This window comes from Myodes glareolus, chromosome 23, assembly GCF_982192425.1.
Source record: "Myodes glareolus chromosome 23, mMyoGla1.1, whole genome shotgun sequence".
Taxonomy (NCBI): Eukaryota; Metazoa; Chordata; class Mammalia; order Rodentia; family Cricetidae; genus Myodes; species Myodes glareolus.
Genome location: NC_142048.1, coordinates 18,863,763 through 18,886,033, shown reverse-complemented (window position 1 = coordinate 18,886,033; position 22,271 = coordinate 18,863,763). Strand labels below are relative to the sequence as shown.

The following is a 22,271-nucleotide window of genomic DNA, read 5'->3' as shown; positions in this document are numbered from 1 at the left end:
CTCCCCCTTTTGTTTGAGTAAGAGAGTTCTAAGCCTACTATGAAATTATATACAGTAAGTACAAACCTACAAAATTATATACAATAAGTACAAATATCCTATTCTAACTAGCTAAAGTCTTGTATAATAAATAACTTGGCCAAGTCATGAGAGGAAAGTAGCTACATTTATCTAGTCTTCAACCCATAGAAGATCGGAGAAGGGAAATAATGTTACCTGAGTAATTAGGAAGTGCAATCAAAGAACTTCCAAATCATGCAACAAATCACAGAGACAACTGGCTACCTGGGCAATCACCAAAGACCTGTTTGCAGCGTTGAAGCAACCAACCTTGACTAAGACCAGAATAACTGACAGATTATTTTTAACAGGCAAGAGATTTTTCAAAACCATCTTACCCTGTCTTGGCAAGATTTAACAGTTCTGTTTATCCATTTCCGTATTTTAACAGGCAAGAGATTTTTCAAAATCATCTTACCCTGTGTCCAAGATTTGAGAGTTCTGTTTATCCATTTCCGAATACCGTGTATTTGTCAGTAGTTCAGGTATGGGCAGTTCCTTACCCAGAGGCCAGTTTTGTCAAGAAGACAAGCTCCAAGTGGAGTGTCTTTGGTGCTCAACAATCTCTCGGGAATAGGTCGGAGTTGCCAGGAGTGATTTTGTCTCACTACACAGAACTCTAAGATTAAATTAAATGCCATTTTCTACAGCTCTTCGAAGAGGTTGAAGACTATTTATATATAATCTCTATGTATCTAAAGAGCCTGATTAGTCTAACCATAAATATGACAGACATAGATGACTATTGATCTACAATTCTTAACATGTATCTAACTTAAAGACTAAGAGAATGAACAACTGTGCAATAAATGAGGACAATGACCTCCAAGTGTAAACAATAATTATCAATACATAAACAATGTATGAGTATTTTAATCAGAGGTAGAAATGTACACTGCAATATGGTATACATATATCAATACAATATATATCAATACATAAAAATGTTTTAAACAGGTAGAAGCATGCATACATAAAATATTCAATATATGCTGATGTAATTGTCTATAAACAATAACTCACAAATACCCTTATTATCTATCCAATTATCCCCTTTTTTCCCCCAAAAGATCCCTGAGCTTATAAAATTCCTTTCCCAACTCTCAACCGTATACTAATTATAATCAATCCCTAAGTATTGTTCCTAAACCTGAGGACAAACTTTGCTGAGAGAGGGGACATCGTCCTCTAGAATTACTTCCAGCTGTCATGGGGTGAGGTTCTTTCTGGAGGATTCTGTGAAAGTAAAATGATGGTTGAATTTCAAGATCAATGTCTTTTAAAATTGCAAACAGTCTCTGAGTATTTTGTGGAGGTCTGGCTAGAATGTTGTACAAGATGCGCACCATTTCAGCTAACCAAGTTGGAATCATCCATGCATCTGATACCTGAAACAGGACTTGTAGTAGCACTATCAGTATCATGACGTCATACCAACCGAGTGGAGTTGTTGTTATGGGGGTCCCATCTTCTTCCTGGAAACTTCAAAAGTCAGTGCACGAAAAACTCATTGTTCATTGTGGAAAACTTCAACATTAATTATATAGACATATACAAACATATATTCAATGAAAGGTATGATAGACATATTCAATGAAAAGTATGATAGATATGAAGAAAAGTAAAGATGTTTTCTAAACTCATATTTCTTTCTGTCTCATATCATGGCTCTTGACAAAGGACAGAAACTCCAGAAACTCAGGGTTTTTCTCCTAACAACAGGCTTGGAATTACAGAGGGACTGAGCCAAGAGTCCAACTCAAAAACCAGCTCTATAAATTCAGAAATATGATTGAGTATATTCCAGAGCTTCATACTCACAGAACCTATTCAGTTTTCTTGATAATCCATATTGGGTAGTTATTTTTCCATCTGTCAGTATTCAAACATCCAGTGTCCCTTGAATTTTTCAAAGACGAGTGTTTTCCTGTGGAGATAAGAACAGAACCCTGCCCCCATTCTATGTTTTTCTTACCACCTGTATGGTCATCATCATTGTAGATGCTGTTATTTCTCATTTCCAAGAGGTTTATTCTCTTCAGATCTAACCTTTATTAATTTTGATGGTATCCACAATTTTTCTTCTCCTGTGGAAACAAGAGCAAAACCCCTTTCCCAATGTCGCACATCTCCTGGCTTCCATTGAGAGGTCAGCACATCCTTGATATAAACCAGTTGATTTAGTTCAGCAGACTTTTCCATTATCCAATGTCTTTCTGACGCTGTTGTTCCCTTCTCATTAGCGTTAAGAAAATTCAAAGTTAATAGGGCATTATGTAATCTATTTCTGGGGGCATTGTCCACCCCTTTCTGTTTATTTAACATATCCTTTATAGTTCGATTTGATCTTTCTATGACTGCTTGACCTGTAGGATTGTATGGTATACCTGTAACATGCTTAATACTATAATAAGCAAAAAACCGTTTCATTTTCCTAGATACATAAGCTGGACCATTATCTGTTTTTATTTGTGCAGGTATACCCATAATGGTCATAACTTCTAATAAATGTGTGATTACTGAGTCAGCTTTTTCTGAGCTTAAAGCAGTTGCCCACTGAAAGCCTGAATAAGTGTCAATGGTGTGATGTACATATTTTAATTTTCAAAATTCTGCAAAGTGGAACACATCCATCTGCCAAATTTAATTCCTTTTAATACCCTTTGGATTAGTCCCTGTAAGCAATGGTGTTTGGTTATAAAAAAAAGCAAGTAGGGCATTTCTTTACAATCTCCTTAGCTTGTTGCCATGCAATAGAAAACTCTTTTTTCAGGCCTTTGCTATTGACATGATGTTTTTTATGAAATTCAGATGCCTGCAGCACACTTCCAATCAATAATTAGTCAATATCTGCATTACCTTGTGCTAGAGGACCTGGCAGACCCATATGGGATTGGATATGTGTTATATACATAGGGCAGAGCCTGTTCCTGATCATGTCTTGTACCTGGATAAACAATGAGGTCAGTTCTGTATCATCAGGTATAAATTCAGCAGATTCAATATGCAAAATAACTCTTTCTGCATATTGTGAGTCAGTAATTATATTAAGAGGTTCTTTAAAATCCCTAAGAACCATAAGGATGGCATATAATTCTGCCTTCTGTCCTGAATCATAAGGACTTTGTTCCACTTTACTCCATTCTTCTGATTTGTAACCTGATTTCCCTAATTTATTAGCATCAGTATAAAATGTACGGGCTCTGGTTCTTGGAGCATCACGGACAATTCGAGGAAGGATCCAAGAAGTTCTCTTTATAAAGTTAAGTCTCTTGTTTTTTGGGTAATTGTTATTGATTTCTCAAAAAAAATTAGCACAAGCTCTTTGCCATGGTTCATTGTCTTCCCACAACTTTTTTATCTCATAAGCAGTGAAAGGCACGATAATTTCTGCTGGGTCTATACCTGCTAATTGACGAAGTCTCAATTTTCCTTTTATAATCAGTTCAGAGACTTTTTCCACATAAGTTTTTAATTTTTTACTTGGTTTGTGTGGTAAAAAGATCCATTCCAAGATAATATCATCTTTTTGCATCAAGATTCCTGTAGGAGAAATTCTGGAAGGCAATATGACAAGAATACAACTAAGCTTTGGATTTACCCTGTCCACATGTGCCTCCTGCAATTTTTCCTCAACAATTGTCAGTTCTTTTTCTGCTTTGGCTGTTAATTCTCTGGGACTGTTTAAGTCTTTATCACCATCCAACGTCTTGTTTAAATGAATTATTAGGTCAGGTGTTATCCCAACAGCCAGTCGTAGGCTGGAGATGTCTCCTAATAATTTTTGAAAGTCATTAAGAGTTAGTAACCGGTCTCTCCTGATTTGTGCCTTTTGAGTCTTAATTCTTTGTAAACCTATTTTATAACCTAAATAATTAACAGAATCTCCTCTCTGAAATTTTTCAGGAGCAATTTGCAATCCCCATTTAGGTAATACTATTTTTACTTCTTCAAACAGCCTTTCTAAGGTGTCTTTGTTTTGATCAGATATCAGAATATCATCCATATAGTGGTATATTATGGACTTAGGAAATTGTTTGCGTATAATTTTCAATGGTTGGCTTACAAAATATTGGCATAGGGTGGAGAGTTTAACATTCCCTGTGGGAGAACGGTCCACTGGTACCTCCTTGCAGGCTCAGAGTTATTATAAGTAGGCACTGTGAAGGCAAACTTTTCTCTATCTTTTTCTTGTAATGGTATAGTAAAGAAACAATCTTTCAGATCAATAACTATAAGAGGCCATCTCTTTGGTAACAGGGAGGGCAGAGGAATTCCAGATTGCAGAGGGTCCATAGGTTGGAAAACTTTGTTGATAGCTCTGAGATCTGTCACCATTCTCCATTTACCAGATTTTTTTAACAACAAATACAGGAGAGTTACAAGGGCTGGTAGATTCTTCTATATGTCCAGCATCTAATTGCTCTTGTACCAGCTGTTCTAATGCCTGTAACTTTTCCTCAGCTAAAGGCCACTGTTTAGTCCATATTGGTTTCTCAGTCAACCATTGTAGAGGCATGGCTGTTGGTACCTCTGAAGGACCATCAATTGTGTTGTGTTCTTATATAGCTCTGATGACTGGTTTCCGCCATCTGTAATATCTTGTAATACTATTCTCAGAAATATAGGCTCTGGAAGCAGCAGGAATTTTAATTTGGGTATTCCATTGCTGCAATAGGTCACGGCCCCATAAATTCACTGCAATATTGGCTACATATGGCCTTAGTTTTCCTATTTGTTCATCTGAACCTATACAATTGACCCATCTCGTGCTTTGTCTTACTCGAGATAGAGTTCCAATTCCTAGGAACTGAATATCTACCTCCTGAAGAGGCCAATGTGGATGCCAAGATTCTGGAGTAATGATACTTTCTTCCACACCTGTGTCCAGTAAGCCAGTAATAAATTTGCCATTTACACACACTCTTAGCTGTGGTCTTTGTTCATTTATAGAAGTCTGCCAGAATATTCGTTTACTTTGTCCTCTTAGATCTTTTGATTCATTCACCACATTTAACTCATCCTTCAGGCCGTTATTGCTTTTAACAGCAGGCATGGGGCATTCTAATTTTCCCAAAGAGGCATGTTTTCTGCAGTGATCGGAAATGACTGGACCACATTTGCCATGGGGGCCTGCATGAGGCCCCCCCATTGAGTTTCCCAATGGTAACAGGTTGCCTTGTTTATCTCTTGTTGACCTACACTCATTTGTCCAATGCCTGCCCTTTCGACATCTCCTACATAAACCTGAAGGCTGAGTCCTCCTATTCCTGTTATTCATAGAAAAGGCATTATTTCTGGAATTCCATTGTCTGCAGTCCCTTTTCGTGTGTCCCATTTTGCCACAGTGAAAGCATTTTGTAATCTGATGTCTCATTTTACCTTTGGAAATTGCTTCTTGTACCCATGTTTCATTGCCATAATCAAATGTATCAACATTCATTGTATGTAGAACCCATTCATCCAAAGGTGCTGATCTGATCTTTAAAGGCCCCAGGATCCTTTTGCATTCTACTTTGGCATTCTCATAAGCCAAAGACTCAATTACTATATTTCTTGCTTCTGTATCAGGTATCCCTATTTATACAGTCTTAGTTAGTCTTTGTAAAAAGTCACTAACGGGTTCTCTCTGACCCTGTTTGACCCTGATATACGATTCTACTCTCTGACCTGAGTCTTGAACCCTGTCCCAGGCCCTTAGAGCTGCTGTAGCACATATGGATAAAATGTTTTCATCATAAAGAGCTTGTTCCTGAGGATCAAAGTCCTTCCCCTAGAATTTGATCTAGTGAAACCTCAATTCCTTTCACTGATTCTTGTTGTTGTAAAAGTCTGGCCTCTTGTTTGAATAGGCATTTGAAATGCCATAAAGGTCCGTTCTCGAGGACAGCTGATGTTAATTGATTCCAATCTTGAGGGGTGGCCCTGCTGCTCAGCATCCAGGATTTTAACATCTCCCTAACAAAGGATGAATGTAGTCCATAATTCACAATTACTTGTTTAAATTCTTTCAGATCATTCATACGTATAGGCTCCCATGTATGTTCTTTAATGACCTTAGGTTTTTTGGAGCCGGTTATCTTTTCTGATGTTGTTACTGGAAAGGCAGGTCTAACTCTATGTAGACTGAGAGTTTTTTGAGGTGACTATTGCCTTTCTACCTTTTGCTCCTGTTCATCAGAGTCTATGATTTCCTCAATCTTATTAAATCTGCTCACCATTGCCTTCTGTAAGTCCTGAATCTCCTGTCCAGTATTATGCTCCAAAGCTTTCATTAACGATTGTAAGGCATGGAGCTTGTCCGTCAGAGACACCATTTCCTCCTTGGACACAATCGCCTTCATTGATAATTCTAAGGCGTGGAGCTTGTCCGTTAGAGATACCATATCCTCCTTGGACATAATCCTCATGGCATGTACTGTGCCTTCTTGTATGGAAATCCTGTCAATTAATCTATCATACCCTTTTGATAAAGTCCGATTTTCACATTCAATGGTTATAATCCTCTCAGCTAATGTTTCAGCACTTACAGTCATGGACTGGAGGTTACGAGTCATTTTGGTTGTCCCCTCCTCCCGAGCAGTGAAGCTCCCTTCTAAAGAAGCAATATCAGACTGTACCTTCTTGATATTTTGGTCAGTCGACTGGGTCATATCAGACAAAGATCTAAGCTCCTCCTTGAGAACTCCAAACTCTTTTTTGAGGAGGTTGGTGTCAGTCTGAATTGTCCTTAAGGTTTTAATCTCTGCCCTCAGCATTGTGGATTCAGTCTGTAAGGACTGTATCATCCTTATAAAATAGCCAAACACCAGAAAAGCGACAGATCCCAGGAATAACCAAGTAAGAGGAATATCAGAGACATCCTTCAGAATATCCTCCATAGTGCAATTAAAAAAAGCCATTGAACTTTTGGATAGTAATATTTTCTGACATTTTTGATGAAAAGAAATTGTACTTGCATGTATGTATGTATGTATGTATGTATTTTCAACTGAAAAGAAAAATCTTACCTGTAATGACCGTTGCCTGCCAGTAGGTGGTGGGGGCGTACCTGAATCCACGTGACAATGGCGTCAATCCAGGAAGTAAACTTTAGAATATGTACACTCAAATCCAGAGGTTAAATTCACAGATCATGTGCTCCAGCGCACGTTGAGCGCTCGGGACTCAGCCGGGCGGCGGGGAAGACAGTGCCCGATAGGGGTAGCAGAAGCCAAAAAGTTCCCTCCCTGATCCGCCCGAAGTCAGGGCCAGTTGGTAGCCAGTAGCGGTGTTTGGCTTTGGTTGCTTGGCCCACGCCATGAGGGGGAAAACCCCACATATTCGGGCGCCAGATAAAGGTGAATCAATCCCACACCAGTTATGTTTTAAAGGGGTATTTATTTTGGGGGGTAAAACTTACATACACCATAAACCGTCAGGAAGGGAGCCTAGTCACTGGAGCAGGAGCCGGGAGCAGGAGCCAGAACCAAGCGCTGGAACCTTGCCCCTCTTCTTTTAAAGAGAAATATACCACGCCCCAGTGGGCTGGTATTTCAGCGGCTATTGGATGACGGAGCGGAAGGTGCTCCCGCAGCACTGTGGGCTCGTGCTTCAGCGACTATTGGCTGAAGAAGTGGAAGGTACTCCTGCAGCAGCTTGTATTTGTGCTTCTGTTTATGTGGTTCCATGGCTAGCTTGGTATGTGAAAACTCCTAAGTACAGTCTCCAGCATGTCAAAAAATGTACATAACTTTGTCAACTATAACATTTTATTTTATGCTAAATGTGTTAACGTATCTACAGATTATTAAAAAGCAACATATCACCAGAGTTGGTGAGACGGTTCATCAGGGGAGGATGTTTGCTGTCAACACTAGCAGTCTGAGTTCAGTCCCAAAGGTGGTAGGAGATAATTGACTCCTGTGAGTTTCCCTTCATTTGCGTGTTATGGATGCTCATTTACATGGGCATCCATGTGCACGCACAAATTAATTAATTATAATATAATTTTTAAGTAATGTTTCGTTATTATATATAATACCAGGAACCATGTACCATGGAACAATCTAGTATTAACTATTTCATTTGGCAGAATTGAAATATTCTGAGTGTGTCAGCACATCTCTGAGTGTATGTGTTTGTGTGTGAAATGTATCCAATATGATTATGGGTATTTATATATAATCTTATTGGAGCTGGAAAATATCAACATATAGAAATGAACTTTGGGGTTAGCAAAATGGCTCAGAGGGTTGAGGAACATTCCAGAACATTTGATGACATGTGTTTGATTCCTAGGACCCATATGTGGAGAGAAAAAGGCCAACTTCTGAAACTTGTCGTCTGACTTTCACATGTGCTTCATGGCAAGCATGGAAGTCCCTTCCCCCCAATAAATACACTGAAACTTAAAAATGTCTGTTAAAAAATAAGAGCTACGCTCTCACATATTCCCACATTATTAAAAATAAACTGGAGTTCTTCTTGTGAGGAGGAACTTTGATAGCAATATGATGTCTTGAAGGCTTAGAACAATGAAGTCTGCCCTTTCTGAAGATTCATCCAATAAAACAGAGCTGTTATATAACTTTAAGACCAAAACAATTCCTCCATTTAAAATGCATTATGCTAAAGGTATCAGTATTTATTAAAAGAGAATTTCTACATAATTTTAAAGACTTTGTCATTATGTTACTTGTAAATGCCTGAAGACAGAGGAATGATGATGAATTTACTTCTTTTGTAAATGGGATCATCCCTTGTAGATAGCTTGTATTTCTTTTTACATTTGGAAAAAGGCTAAGGAATGATTAGAAATTTGTCTTTTATCTTTCAGTATGAATTCAGATGAAACAGATGGTCTTTTGGTTCATAGTCAGTTCTGTGTCCTGAATTAAACGATCAAACAAAAAATAATTTTGTGAGTTGATTTTGGATATTTCACAGAATTTTGAAATCTTCAAATGCTCCAAATTTTCAGTTTCTTTGATAGAAAAAATAAAAAAAAAATCGTATTAGAAAACAGATCTTGGCCAGTTTGCAAATGGAGCATCCGCGCTGTTTCATGGGAAATCAGACTTCCTTGCCTGTTTAAAGAAGGCATGAGGTCCTGGCAAGTGCAACTGAGGGAACTTGAGCAGGCATATGCATCACCTCTTTAAGTCTCACTAAAACGGTGAACCGAACTGAATAACGAGGAAAGATAGCATTAGTACACAGCAAGCTGAAACGAATAGACAACAAATCAACAACAGACGTGGGAAGAACATTGTCTAGGAAGCTTGGAAATGAATGTGAAAACTGACTTAGGCAGAGATGGTAGAACACAAGGCAACATGACAAACAGTAGAAGGCAGAAAATAATTAAGATCTTTAAACTTTGGGGGATTTTAGGCAGGTAGAACTTTAAAAAATGCAGGATAGCAAAGAACTAAAATGAAAAACTGAGAATGGACTTAGACTTTTACTAAAAACAGAGAACCTCCTACCCTGATTTCCTCACCCATGCTCTTCAATCAAGGATTCCTTGTTTTGTCTTTAGACTTGGGCAGAAGCAGGATAGAAAAGAACAAGAGATGTTTTCACGAATTCCAAGAGCGAAGATATAGGCATCATCTCGTAATTCTCAAGAGACGTCAAACTGAGGCCGTGAGAATATAATGAGATTGTAAAGGAAATAGTTACCGAGCTTTATGAGCACTACCATTCAAAAAGTCACTGTGAAACACTTCTTGTGCAGTCCATTGATAATTATATTTCTGGTGGACTTAGCTTCCCTAGGGAAAAGGGCTGTCAATGAGCTCTTGATGCTGGCAGATGTGTTGCTGGATCATCCTATAGCTACGGATGCTGGCAGATGTACTACCGTATCATCATAGAGCTATAAACATTACTCCATGAGCATCTCTCTTTAGTTAAACTCCAAATCACTTTTAGGTTCTCAGTCTCAAAAACAGCCATTTGAAAATGTCTTGTCATTTTTTTTTAAATGACAGAGACCAGAGAAACAAATACAGAGGAAGAGAAAACAAAAATACAAAAATAAAAGAAAAATTAACAAAAACATGACCGAAGAAAGGTAAAAAAAAAAATAGAGTAATTTTAAATTCTCTGGACAAATACATTTGCATGTATACAATAATACTTTCAGGAATGAAAAATTAAAGACATTAACACACAATGCAAGCAGAGGGGGGCTGGAGAGAGGGTTCAGCTATTAAGAGCTCTGGTTGCTCTTCCAGAGGTTCTGAGTTCAATTTCCAGCAATCACATGGTGGTTCACAACCATCCGTAATGAGATCTGGCGCCCTCTTCTGGAGTGCAGGCATACATGGAGGCAGAATATTGTATACATAATAAATAAATCAATCTTTTTTTAAAAAAAAGAGCAAGCAGTGGGAAAATTAGATAAAATAGAGGCACCGTCAGACAGAGAGAGAGAGAGAGAGAGAGAGAGAGAGAGAGAGAGAGAGAGAGGAGAGAGAGAGAGAGAAACAATCAATGGTAGAAGAATGTAAAAATCAGTAAAGAAGTTTAAACATGAGTTTTAAGGCAGAACCCTCCTGTGTTCAGCCACTAAGAAGCACCGAAGAGCAATGAGACCTAGTAGAATTTAAAGGAGCCCTAAGAATACAAAAGTGTAAAGACAGTCACCATGAGACACTAATTAATACCAAGGCAAAAACACTATGCAATATCAGTAATTATGCAAATTACCAACACCAAAACACAAACATTAATCACAGACTCCTAACATGTAATTGTGTGGTATTTGCTTAACTACAAGGACCTTTGGGCTTAGTGGGAAGCTAAAAACGTTATGAGGTTTTTAAAAAAAATGTTACATTTCTCCTATAGAATGTTAAATAGAAAATTTCAAGTACTAAGTAGCACATAAAATCATTTTATACTAGCATAGCTATATTAATAGAAATAATAGACAGGTAGCTGAAGAAAGACTAACACTGAGAAGTAAAACTGAGGTATGAATGGGTGAAGAAAAGTTGTGAATTTAAAGAAATATAATTTTAGATTTATTTAAGTGGATAATACTTTGCTTGTATATATGTATATGCGTCACACATCTGGCAAGGACCTGCAGAAGTCATAAGCATGTGTCAGATCCCTAGAGTTATGAATAACTACAAGGTACCATGTAGGTTCTGAAACCAAGCTCAGGTCTTTTAAAAGAGCATCAAGTGCTCCATATCACTGAGCCAACTCTCCAGCCTTGGTGTAACTGGTTTTTATGATTTACAGAACTATTTAAAATGTCACATCATATCTATGGATTATACTAAATAAATAGCTTGTGTTTTGGATGAGGGGTTTGGAGTCAGACATGTGCTTCAAGATTAAGTTTCAAATTGTATTTTATACTGCTTATAAAGTTAACCTGTCTCCATTTAATGATTCCTGAAAACACAAAATTTCTGAGTCAGAAATAATGGAATTTATTATTAGGGGAAAGCAAGCAGCAAGAATACTTCTGCCATCACCACAAGTCTCACAAAACTAATGTAATGGGTTTAGATGAGTGTAAGTGTGCAGCCAGTTATGAGACGAGTGTGCAAGACAGGCTTGGAGAACACACGATTTTTAGAGCAAACTGCAAACAAGCCTTCTCTTTTTCTAAGTGAACAATGCAATCCCATGTCAGAATGTTAGCAGATTCTGCAATCCTTAGACATTTTACAGGTAAAATCCTGGTCTGGCTTTCACTCTCGGTATGCAAAACAAGAGATGTTGGAAGGACTAGGGGCCCAGTGGATACTGACTAATTCTGCCAGCCCTGATTCAGACTCTGCTAGTTACTAGCTGTATTTGAGACAAGACTCTTCTAAAACAACTGATTTTCCTTCTATATATAAAAACAATATTACCAGCTAAATCAAGCCAAAAATAATACATGTAAAACACTTAGTGTGGTGGCAGGCATACAGTAGGCCCCAAAGCTTTTAATTTTATCTTTTCAAAAGAGAAAACAAAGCAAAGGCAGCCAAAGGATGATGCTCTTCAGAAAAAAATGGAGGCACATGAAAGCCTGTTAAATATTAAACACTAGATGTTCTACTAGCACACAAGCAGCTTTGCTGCTGATACTGCAGAACCTTCATCCTTTTAAAATGAAATGACAAGAACATTGTATTCAGAGGTATTGAATACAATGCAGTGACCACAATCTCAAATTTTATTTGAGCCAGATAAAATTTCTACTTCTGTAAAATTTAATTGTGTAAACAAAAAGTTTCCCTGCATAACATTTATTTTTGAACACTGACAGATACTAATGAATGTAAACAAAAAAGTGACTTATATCAACTTCTCAAGATTGTTGCTCATTCATTAGAAAATTTATTGATAGTGCTGATATTTGGGGAAAAAGCATGAGTATAAACAAAGGTGACTGTTTTTGAGATTCATGATTTGTTCATGTCAACTTCTCACAGGGCTCATCACTGATGCTGTTGTAATAGGCAGGTTAGATTTATTCTTTTTTAATGATCAATTTACAAAGAATCCTCCCAAATTTAATTCATAGTAACAGTTTCTAATCTCTGTTTGGGTGTTTCTATTCTTGGATCATTTCTTAGTTCTTTATTCCCTATGAAATCATTCATAATCACATACCAAACCACTCAATTATGTAAAATCCCAAGAGAAATTTCTTATGATTTTGACTGTCTAATTATATCTTTCTAATTATTGTTAAAAGAGTATTTATATGTCTTACTTCACATGTAAGAACTAATAGCCTATGCATTTTATTAATTCTTGTGTTATGGTAATATATAAAAGTGAAATGATCCAATTCTTTCTGAGTGGCATTCTTAAAGGTCAAGACCTTGGAATCTAGGCTAGACACACGCTTGCCAAGTTGCAAGTTCTGCCTTGTCCATTTTTTGTTACATAATATGAGGTTAGTTTTGTTAACTCTTAAGTTTTCTCACTTAAAGATGGTGAATATTATTTACCTATCTTAAGAGTTTGTACTACAGAGCAATGAATATTATCTACAAAATATCTGGACTTCTTTCTACTGCAAACTAAGTACCACGAATGTGTTAATATTGTATTACAGAAACTCTTTCAAATTTTCTTACAATACTGAGCAAGAGACATTGTCTCTTTATGTTATCAAATTACAAAATATTGGGAAATATTTCACTATGTATTTGAGCACAGAAATGTTCATATGCATAAAATTATATAACAATAAAACATAAAAATACTTATTTTGAGTTAAAAAGTTAATACGGAGTCAGAAAACATGTCTAATTTCAAGCAGACATTGGGGCAGACACCTCCCTATAAGCAATGCTGCTTTAAAAATGGATAATAATTAAATTTTAAAGAAGCCAATGATTTCAAAGATGAGTCAGCCTTTTGAAAGTGACTATTTCTGTAATCCAAGACTTCTTAGGGGGGCAGTAAGAAGTGCATATCCTGTTTACGTATCTTGTCTCAGAAAGAGGACTTAGTGTCCTCCTTAAACAAGTAGTCATTCATGTCCAAAACAGAACATGAGTCATTGCCTCTGTACTTAGTTTAACTTTGATGTGGTCAGAACACATCTTTAATTTGCATGTCGTATTTCGATAAACAAATTAAATATTGCAACCAGCTGGCACTTGTTTGACAATCTGTGTTTTGTTTAATCAATAATATTTTACGTTAAATAAAAGAAAACAAAGTCAAAAAAAGTAGGTTTTTATAGGATATGTTTTTGCAACAGGTTTTATGGAAACCTTTTTGCTTTGCCAAATAATTCTTTTGAACTTTTTTTTTTCCTGCATTGGCATTATGTAACGGCTCCTGTCTTAAGCCAGAGAACGAGCCAGGATATAAATTTGACAACACATGCATGGTGAGAGTGTGGAGAGGAATCTGAGAACACTTTTTACTTCCTCACAAAAGGTCAGAGCAGTCTGCAAGTCAGCGCTAGAAATTGCCTGGCGAGAGCCTTGGATATTTGGAAAATGAGTGTGCATGAATTTCAGAATGTGCATGTGTACTCTGTCTGGAGAAACCCTTTTACAAGGCAGGGAACAGCTTGTCCACAGAGCTCTAAAACTGCCTTTTTGAAGAGAGTATGTGTAAATACACTCTATTACTTAGTATCTCTTAACTAAAAGAGACTAGAAAGGTACAGCTTTTGAATATCAAGCTCTCTGATTATTTTAGCTTGCTAAGGACCCTAAATTAAATGAATTGCCAAATAATCCTTCTGAAACTCTTATAATTCCAGCAGCCCCATTGGTCTAACCATTTATTTCACCCAGACTCTGCTAATTGGACCCATGTCAGCAAGATATTCCCTGGAAACTATATGTCATTATAACTTTAGGTCTGTAGTCTATATAAAAATGCCATTTTCAAGATTATTATAGCTATATTTGTTGGATTGGTAGTTATTTTTTGTTAAACTATAAATAATTCCCACGCGTGATTTAATTAATTCATCTGTTGCCCACACATTAGAATTTTGAGGAAGGGAATATGAGGGAGACAACAGTCAATCATTAAAATTTAGTGAGTATTCAGTATTTCCTATGTGTCAAACACTTATCTAAGAGAAGTTCACACAACAACTCATGATCCTATACTTCAATTTTCCAGTAAGTATAATTGTCATCATTTTAGAGAGGAGAAAACTATTGTTTAGGGAGGTTTAAGTAATATGCCTCAGGTCATAAAACTCACGTAAACTGTTCACTTGTCATGCTCACTAGTACAATGGACTTCAGTGAAGACTTTAATCAAAGTAGCTGAGTAGGGTTTCTCACAAAAAATTTTGAAGAATATTGACCATGCATCAGGACCTCCCTCTTTTCCTCCCTCCCAGTTTCACATTCGACAAATTCATGGGAAAAAACTGGAAGATATATCAGTAATGTATTTTTAATATATTTGCATAGGTTTCAACATATATACAATATGGAATGCATGTTTATATATATATATGCATACACACAAATACATATATTTGTAAGGCTCATATGGAACATACTTGTTATGTCTCTGGGAGTACAGGAGGTCTCTTTGCAAGTGCACAATGCTGCTGTAGACCTTTTGCATTTTCTTCCTGTGAATAAAAACCAGAATATGGTTTGGTGAGCATAATACTATGTCGTGACACTATAGAACTATTTTCTGACTCCTCTGGGACCTGAGGGGATGTCTAAGCCAGAGGCAGGAGATACTGCTTACTCTGCTAACAAACATTCAGGTTCTTCAGATTTGCTGTGCTCAATGGCACTCTATCCACCAACAAGTCAAGTTGTTCGGATTTTGTATCCTCACTGCCCCACTAGGCGCTGCCCCCTTCCCAGAGAGAGCTGTGAAAGTGACCAGAAATGTCATATCAGATTATTTCTCTACACCCCCCGCCCCGTTTTTCCACATTTAGAACTTACTTTCCTGTATACACTGACCTCTTAACTTTCAGTAATATGATTTTAAATGAAATGCACCTTTTGACCTTTGGTAATTCTGCAGAATCCACATTCAGTTTTATCTTCTGGGAACCACTTTTGGAAGAATTATCCCTTCTAGGCATTTCTACTCAACTCTAAGGGGAAAAATTAACAAACAAATAAACAAGTAAATGTACAGAATGTTATATTTGCAACAATACTTCAATATCTTTCCTGCCAGAAAAACCTGATTAATTTATAAATACATAGTCATACCAGAATAAATAACATTCTGAAACTGAAGAAAATTCCATCTGCACAGCTTTCGTCACTATCAACATAAAAATTGTTGTCTCTAGGCAATAGAATGTTCATGTGTCAGTGTGAAAGAGTCGCCCTTAACAGAATTTCTTGTATCATTTCAGATTGACATTAACCCTGTCCTGTCCGATGGATCTCAAGAATTTCCCAATGGATGTGCAAACCTGTATAATGCAGCTGGAAAGCTGTGAGTATGAGCAACTGGCATTTGCCTGAGCATTTTTTTTTTAATGGAGGAGATGTACGTGTTAGTGGTAAGACAGGTCATTTATTTAGTACTTCGCTGGAGACGTGTTTATTGAATAAACAAAAGTAAAATGGGCACATCATTGACAGCAGGTGCCATCTATATTTGCTGAAAGCCTTCAAAGGCCCAGACACTTCATGTCACCTCATTGTTGACACAGAGCAAAGTATTCCCGTGTTTTCAGTAGTGAAAATAATACCTTCGAGTGTTGTAATGTTCGTACAGTCAGAGTTGACGGAAACTAGCTGCCTGGATCCACACCTTAGATTTTCCGTTAATCAGTGTATGGTAGTTTAGCTAAATGTGCTGTGTGTATCACATCAGACTTTTGAATGTATCAGATACTCACCAGAGCTTTCAGATTTCCTCCAAATGTCTTGCAAATGGACACACTCATGTCACTGATTGATGATAACATAAAGCAGCATGCCAGGTGCATGTTTTAGGAAACATTTCTATAATAATATAAGGGATATAATAGTATATGAATAAAAATATGTGTATAGTGATTACTATATACATAGTAAAACAGTTTATGGTATTTCATCAAAGGGAACTAGTAACAAACTTATAATTCAGTTATATGTATATGTAACATATATTCAAGAAAACTCTAATTTGAAATCTTTCCTAAAGGAAATTGGAAATTTTATCTGCAGACTTCAGTGTCTGACAGGCATACTTGTAGTGAGGTAGAGTTGTCACTAGATGGCGAACAAAACTCATGGGGGAACATGGCCCAACCCTTCTATCCTCAGCCAGCACATATAAACATCTATTTCTATGATAATAACTCTGTTCTTTAAATTTTAAGTGGTTTATTCTGTAAGTGTCTCTAAAATATTAACCACAGGTATGAATAAAATGTCATAGTAGTTGAAAGGAAAACAAAGCAATCTAAAATCGGGATATTGATATATTTAGTAATACAAGTGAGGCAATGCATAATGAAAAATGCCTAGCAGTACATTTTTTTGGACTCTGTACAACCAGGAAGATCAACCTGAGGGCACTTGACTGTTTATCTTGCTCAATGTTAGGCCACAGAGAAACAGTATGCACGCATAAGCGCACGCATGCGCACGCGCGCGCGCGCGCACACACACACACACACACACACACACACACACACAAAACACACATAAATTGGTAAAGGAGGCCACAGGACAAAACAGCTCATTGGCACCATGTTTAGTTTGCTGTTCAGAGGACAGAGATAAACTGTCCAAACTTTAAGGAACAAAGAAATTATTTGGTATTTTTTATTGATTTGTTTATTTATTTATTGCATGTGTATGTTATGCCCAAATCCGCAAAGTCCCCCAAAAGCCAACAAGGAGACTGAGTTCCATATATAAAAGCAAAGAGCCTTTATTTTATGCAAGTTGGCAAACTTGGTCTCTTTGCATGTCTAATGTATTGAAATAAACAGAGAGCCCCGAGCTCACTTAGAGTTGGGTTTTTATAGTAGTAAAGGTGAGAATGAGGGGTTTCTGAGATTCAAGACCCCCGATTGGCTGACATTTGTCTAGGGGAGTCCTGGTGAGTGTGTGCTGGTAGGTGATCCTATCTACAGCAGTTGGAACATAAGGCATTTCTTTTGGATGGTCTGTTCTTGGTTTGTGCTTGGGTAATCTCAGTTTGTGGTTCTTCCTGCAACCAAGTATTGCTTCAGGGTAAACTACTAGACTCAGGCATCCATTAAACTTATCGATGGTTGAGTCCTACTCTGGCAGGTGATAATGGTTGGAAGTAAAGAACTTTCTTTGGTGCTCTGTTTTCTATTTAGCTTATCATGGTTTGCTCCTACATTTCCCCCTTCACAAGCACCGATGACAAGACCCACTCTTGGGTCCTGTTTGTCCCTGGCTTTATGAAGGTTATATTGGGACTTAAGAACTACTTAAGTTAATATATCCATTAATTGATGACTTTGGACCTATTTTTCTGGTATAACAACAGGTATTATAGGTAGTTGTCTTGTCCCCCATGTCAGGGAGTTCCCCCTTGTCTCAGCCTTTCAACCTATTCTGTTCCTTTCTGCAACTTCTTCAAGCTGGCAATGGGGCATTGTTATCAGGGTCCAAGCAGGTTGAAAGGCTAGCCCAAGGTAGGGAGAGAATTTAGGAAATGGGGCACTCATCAGTCTCCGTTGAAGGGACAGGGAACATTCATATCAGCTGAACTGGTTCACTTCAGCTTTCAGGAAGTCCAGGGCTCCCTGACGTTCAGAACACGTTGTAATCAGCAACTGATGCTTAGATAGCATCCGCCAGCCAAGTGGAAGCCTATTGAGATAAGTTTAAACTAGGAACAGAAGTTAAAATTTAGAAAAAGAACAGATAACAGGAATCTGTAAACAGAAGGAATAGACTCATACCTTTGAGTGTAGTGAGGGCTTGGAGCTGTGGGCAGGCCTGCTTTTCATCCCGCCCGGCTCCCGCACGTTTAGCTTAGTCCCAGAAACAACAACACACAAATTGTATTCATTTAAGCACTGCCTGGCCCATTATCTCTAGAGAGTTAGTTACTGACTAACTCTCATATCTTGATATTAACCCATTTCTAATAATCTGTAGCACCACGAGGTGGTGGCTTACCGGAAAAAATTCAGCATGTCTGACCTGGTGGCTGGCTCCATGGCTTCTGGCTCAAAGCCCTCTTCCCAGCATTTTGTTCTGTTTACTCCGCCTATCTAATTTTCTGTCCTATCAAGGGGCCAAGGCAGTCTCTTTATTGACCAATGAAAATAACACAATAGACAGATAACCCTCCTCCATCATTTGAGTCCTTGAAAAACTACAGGTTTTGGTTAGAAGCATGTATATTTTTCTGCTGTCTGGAGAACCATGTGTGGTAGCTTTAGAATGAGCTAACAAGTTGGCTAAAGCTTTGTGGAAGAATCTGGATACCTTTTGCTGTTACACTGACATTATAACTTCCCTCGCCATTAATACAATCAGAGATCTCAGAAGGATAAATAAAGTATAACTGATTACAGACCAAATAGTTTCTGAATCTATTAAAAATGACAGGAACCAGAGTCCATATACAGTTAGTCATACCTAGGTCTCCATAGCATTGAAGGCAGAAATATCCAGAACAGCAGTCTTACTGTCTAAGCCAGGCCCATAAAGTGATTTTTTTTTCTTTTTCTGTGTAAGAGGGACATGGAACAGACTGACCTTATTTTGTCTAGGAAAAAGTGGTGCAATCAATTCTCCAAGGTCCTGCTATTTTTCCACTGTCTGGACTGGGTCCTGACAGCAGGTGTTGCACTGGGGCAACTTGCCCAGTGGTCAGTGTCATCGTAATTCAGGTGGAGGCATCATGTGTCCCATAAACTTCTTTGGAGACCTTGAGTTACCACTAGGATCTCGAAGTATCTGTTTAATATAATAAGATTTTTTAATTATTATTTTAAATGCCATATTTCGCAGATCTCTGAAATATGATCAGACAAAATTTGTTTCTCATTGTTTTAAGTTTGACTTTGAAAATATATACAGGGGACTCAATAAGGCTTATTCTTGTAACTAATTATATCACTACTTTAAAGATGACTGATTAACTTGTATTGTCTAACAGTCTATAATAAGTTAGCAGCTTTCACAAGACTAGCACTCCACTCTCTGTAATGATTCTGAATTAAAGCTAATAAAGAAACTGAATTAGTCATTTCAAGGGTAAACACAGAACAAGTTTATATCTAGCTGTTAATGCTGTCTCCTGCAAAAGCAAGGAACAGATCCCAAGTGAAATGTGAACAGAGGGAATCTAAGAGCTAGCATTGCCCTAGGGCAAACTGAGACTCAGGTCTATTTTCCTGCTGATCTATAGAACCCATCTTGGCAGGTGTGTACCAAGATGACCTGGGAGATCTGCCCTGGGCCCTACATATTCCCCCCCCCCTTCACAAGTACTAATGATAGGACTCTGTAGCATGAGGGCCGGCTTGTTGGGGTTTCCGTCCTGCCCGGTACCCCAACAGCCGGCAAATCCCAAAGAGAAATTACACACAGGACTCCATAAGGTTATAAACTGATTGGCCCATTAGGTCAGGCTTCTTGTTAATTCTTATAACTTATGTTACCCCATTATCTTTATCTACATTAGCCACATTGGCTCCGTACCTTTCTCAGCTGGGCAAGTTACATGCTGCCTCTTCGATGGTCTGCGCAGGAGTGCCGAGGGAGCTCTGCTTCCAGAATACTCCCAGTCTCTTTGCTCCACCCCTACTTCCTGTCTGGCTTTCCCGCCTATACTGCCTGCCTGGCCAATAAGCGTTTTATTAAAATGATTGACAGAATACAGACAATTCTCCCGTATCAGGACTCAATCATGGGTCCTGTCTTCCCAGGGGTTCAAGGAGGTAATACTGGAACCTCAATACTTTCAGTCAAACCGTATTGGCCCTTTCTCGAACAAAAGTCATGAAGTCTGTAGATAAGAACCAGGATCTTTACGGGCCTATTAGAGCTGAAAGTAAGGTTGTTAACCAAGGAGACCAGTTGAACAAGTTTTCATCCAGCTTTCCTGGGAGTGTTCTGTTCTCTATCATTAGCAAGGCCATTGAATCTCTATGACACAGAAACAACATTCTTTCCCCAGAATAGGAGGTCCAAACCTCTTAGTATCAGTAGAAAAATTTATGACTCCGTTTATCCAAATAGCTTAAACCCTACAAAGTTAGCAAAGATAAGGAGGCTAAATATACATTTTAAAGCCTGAATAGACCTTGAACAAGGAAATATATTTTTAAACCATTAGTTAATATTTTTAATGATTTTACCTTTTAATATAGTTTTCCATGTAATAGTGATCCTCCCATTACAGAATCTCTCCCATTGTTATTTTACAACTGCAGTTTTGCCTATGTGTGAATGTCAGTTTATACATCTGACATGTAGGTGGTCCCAGACTACTCATGTACAACCTCCAAAAGTTTGAGATTCATAGGCTTGGATGCTGTTCCAAGCCCTCTATCAAACTACTTAGGTCCTTGTCTTCTGCATCACAAGAAATTAATATTTCCATTTCTAGTTACTTTTGGTGCTTATGGCTCTGACCCTAATTTTTAGCCTTTTATTTTAAGTTCAAATACTAACAATATAATACATTTTATATCACAGTTGTCTCACAGCCTTATAAATTTATTTATTTATTTTTTAAAATTAAAATCTCTTAAATGTCTTCCTGCAATATCAAGAATATAAAAAATTAAATACTTCTTTAGTCCCACCCTCGACTATACATAGTCCGTCATTTAGATCTCAGCCTACTCCTTTTCACTGTAACTGGTACATTTGGTGACTACTACCTGGCACTGGCATTTCTAAAACTGTTAAGGTCCATTGTTGTAACTGCATACATTTGTAAACCTCAGCTGTTTTGTATGATCCCTTTATGTCTTTATAACCATTATCACCTGGGTGACTCTTAAATTAACAAAGTCTAGATGGCAGAACAAGGTACATTTGAGTATAAAAACAATGAGGTGTAGTTTTAGTATTTTAAATCATATATATATATATATATGCTTTTTAAATCATATATATATTCTTGTTTTTAGAATGGGACATGAGTCATCATGCAAAAATCTATCCCTATCCAAGCTATCTTGGAGATTTGTTAGACACACTCCACGTGGTCACCTTTAATCAAGATGGCAGTGAAACCATGTGGTATCCATATTTTTTTAACGCTAGAAAAATGGCAGTCCACAATTTAAAATGGAGTTATGCCTTATAGTTTCTTTAAAATGACCCATGCATAGATTTTAATTAAATAAAACATGTATCTAATAAAGGAAAAGCCATAATCCAATTCTAGAGCCAGCTTTTCAAAAAAAATAGCATATAACAGTTTTAACATTATCTATACCAAAAAGTCATCTGAATTTTTGCTAATCAAAATTTAGTAGTCAGAGCTGAGTGATAAATTTCTGAAGTCAGGCCTGTAAATGTGGCCACACCAGTGATGGGTGACAGAGACAGCAAAAATAGTGAGACCTTTCTGTCTCAGGTCCATGCTTGCAAGAAAACTTACACAGACAAACTTTTTAACAAAACAAGCATATTCAGTATTTGCATTATGAGAAACCACAGCAAAATAGCTTACATTCCCTTTTGACCTTTGATAACATTTTTATATACCTTTAATCCATTTTTCCTCTCTTCATTATTTCAGTCTTTGTTTTCTCCCTCGCTTCCCAGATGGCATACCAAAATCTCTCTTGCTTTTTA

At 37.5% G+C, this 22,271-nt stretch overlaps 2 protein-coding genes across 10 annotated transcripts in view; one reads left to right on the top strand and one right to left on the bottom strand.

Moving 5' to 3' along the window:
• Positions 1 to 20,405, bottom strand: part of LOC146890620 (uncharacterized) — a 59,789-nt gene extending 39,384 nt beyond the window's left edge. For 2 of the 8 annotated variants that reach the window (XR_015736237.1, XM_087901197.1), the window contains exons 1-5: positions 20,160 to 20,405; positions 18,627 to 19,412; positions 16,376 to 16,481; positions 15,516 to 15,613; positions 15,053 to 15,127 (exon numbers count right to left, since the gene is read on the bottom strand). Coding sequence is in view for 4 of the 8 variants with exons in the window: in XM_087901197.1 (XP_087757323.1) it covers positions 15,053 to 15,127; positions 15,516 to 15,601 (161 nt within the window). In the remaining 4 variants the exon portion in view is untranslated. Of the gene's footprint in view, positions 1 to 917; positions 9,228 to 12,380; positions 12,507 to 15,052; positions 15,128 to 15,515; positions 15,614 to 16,375; positions 16,482 to 18,626; positions 19,413 to 20,159 lie in introns of those variants that run through there. The other 6 variants (XR_015736238.1, XR_015736239.1, XR_015736240.1 and 3 more) reach the window with 6 other exon arrangements.
• The window catches only part of Glra3 (glycine receptor alpha 3), a 165,382-nt gene that overhangs the window by 85,279 nt on the left and 57,832 nt on the right, over positions 1 to 22,271 (top strand). For both annotated transcript variants that reach the window (XM_087901195.1, XM_087901196.1), the window contains exon 5: positions 15,884 to 15,966. In XM_087901195.1, the coding sequence (XP_087757321.1) occupies positions 15,884 to 15,966 (83 nt within the window). The remainder of the gene's footprint in view (positions 1 to 15,883; positions 15,967 to 22,271) is intronic.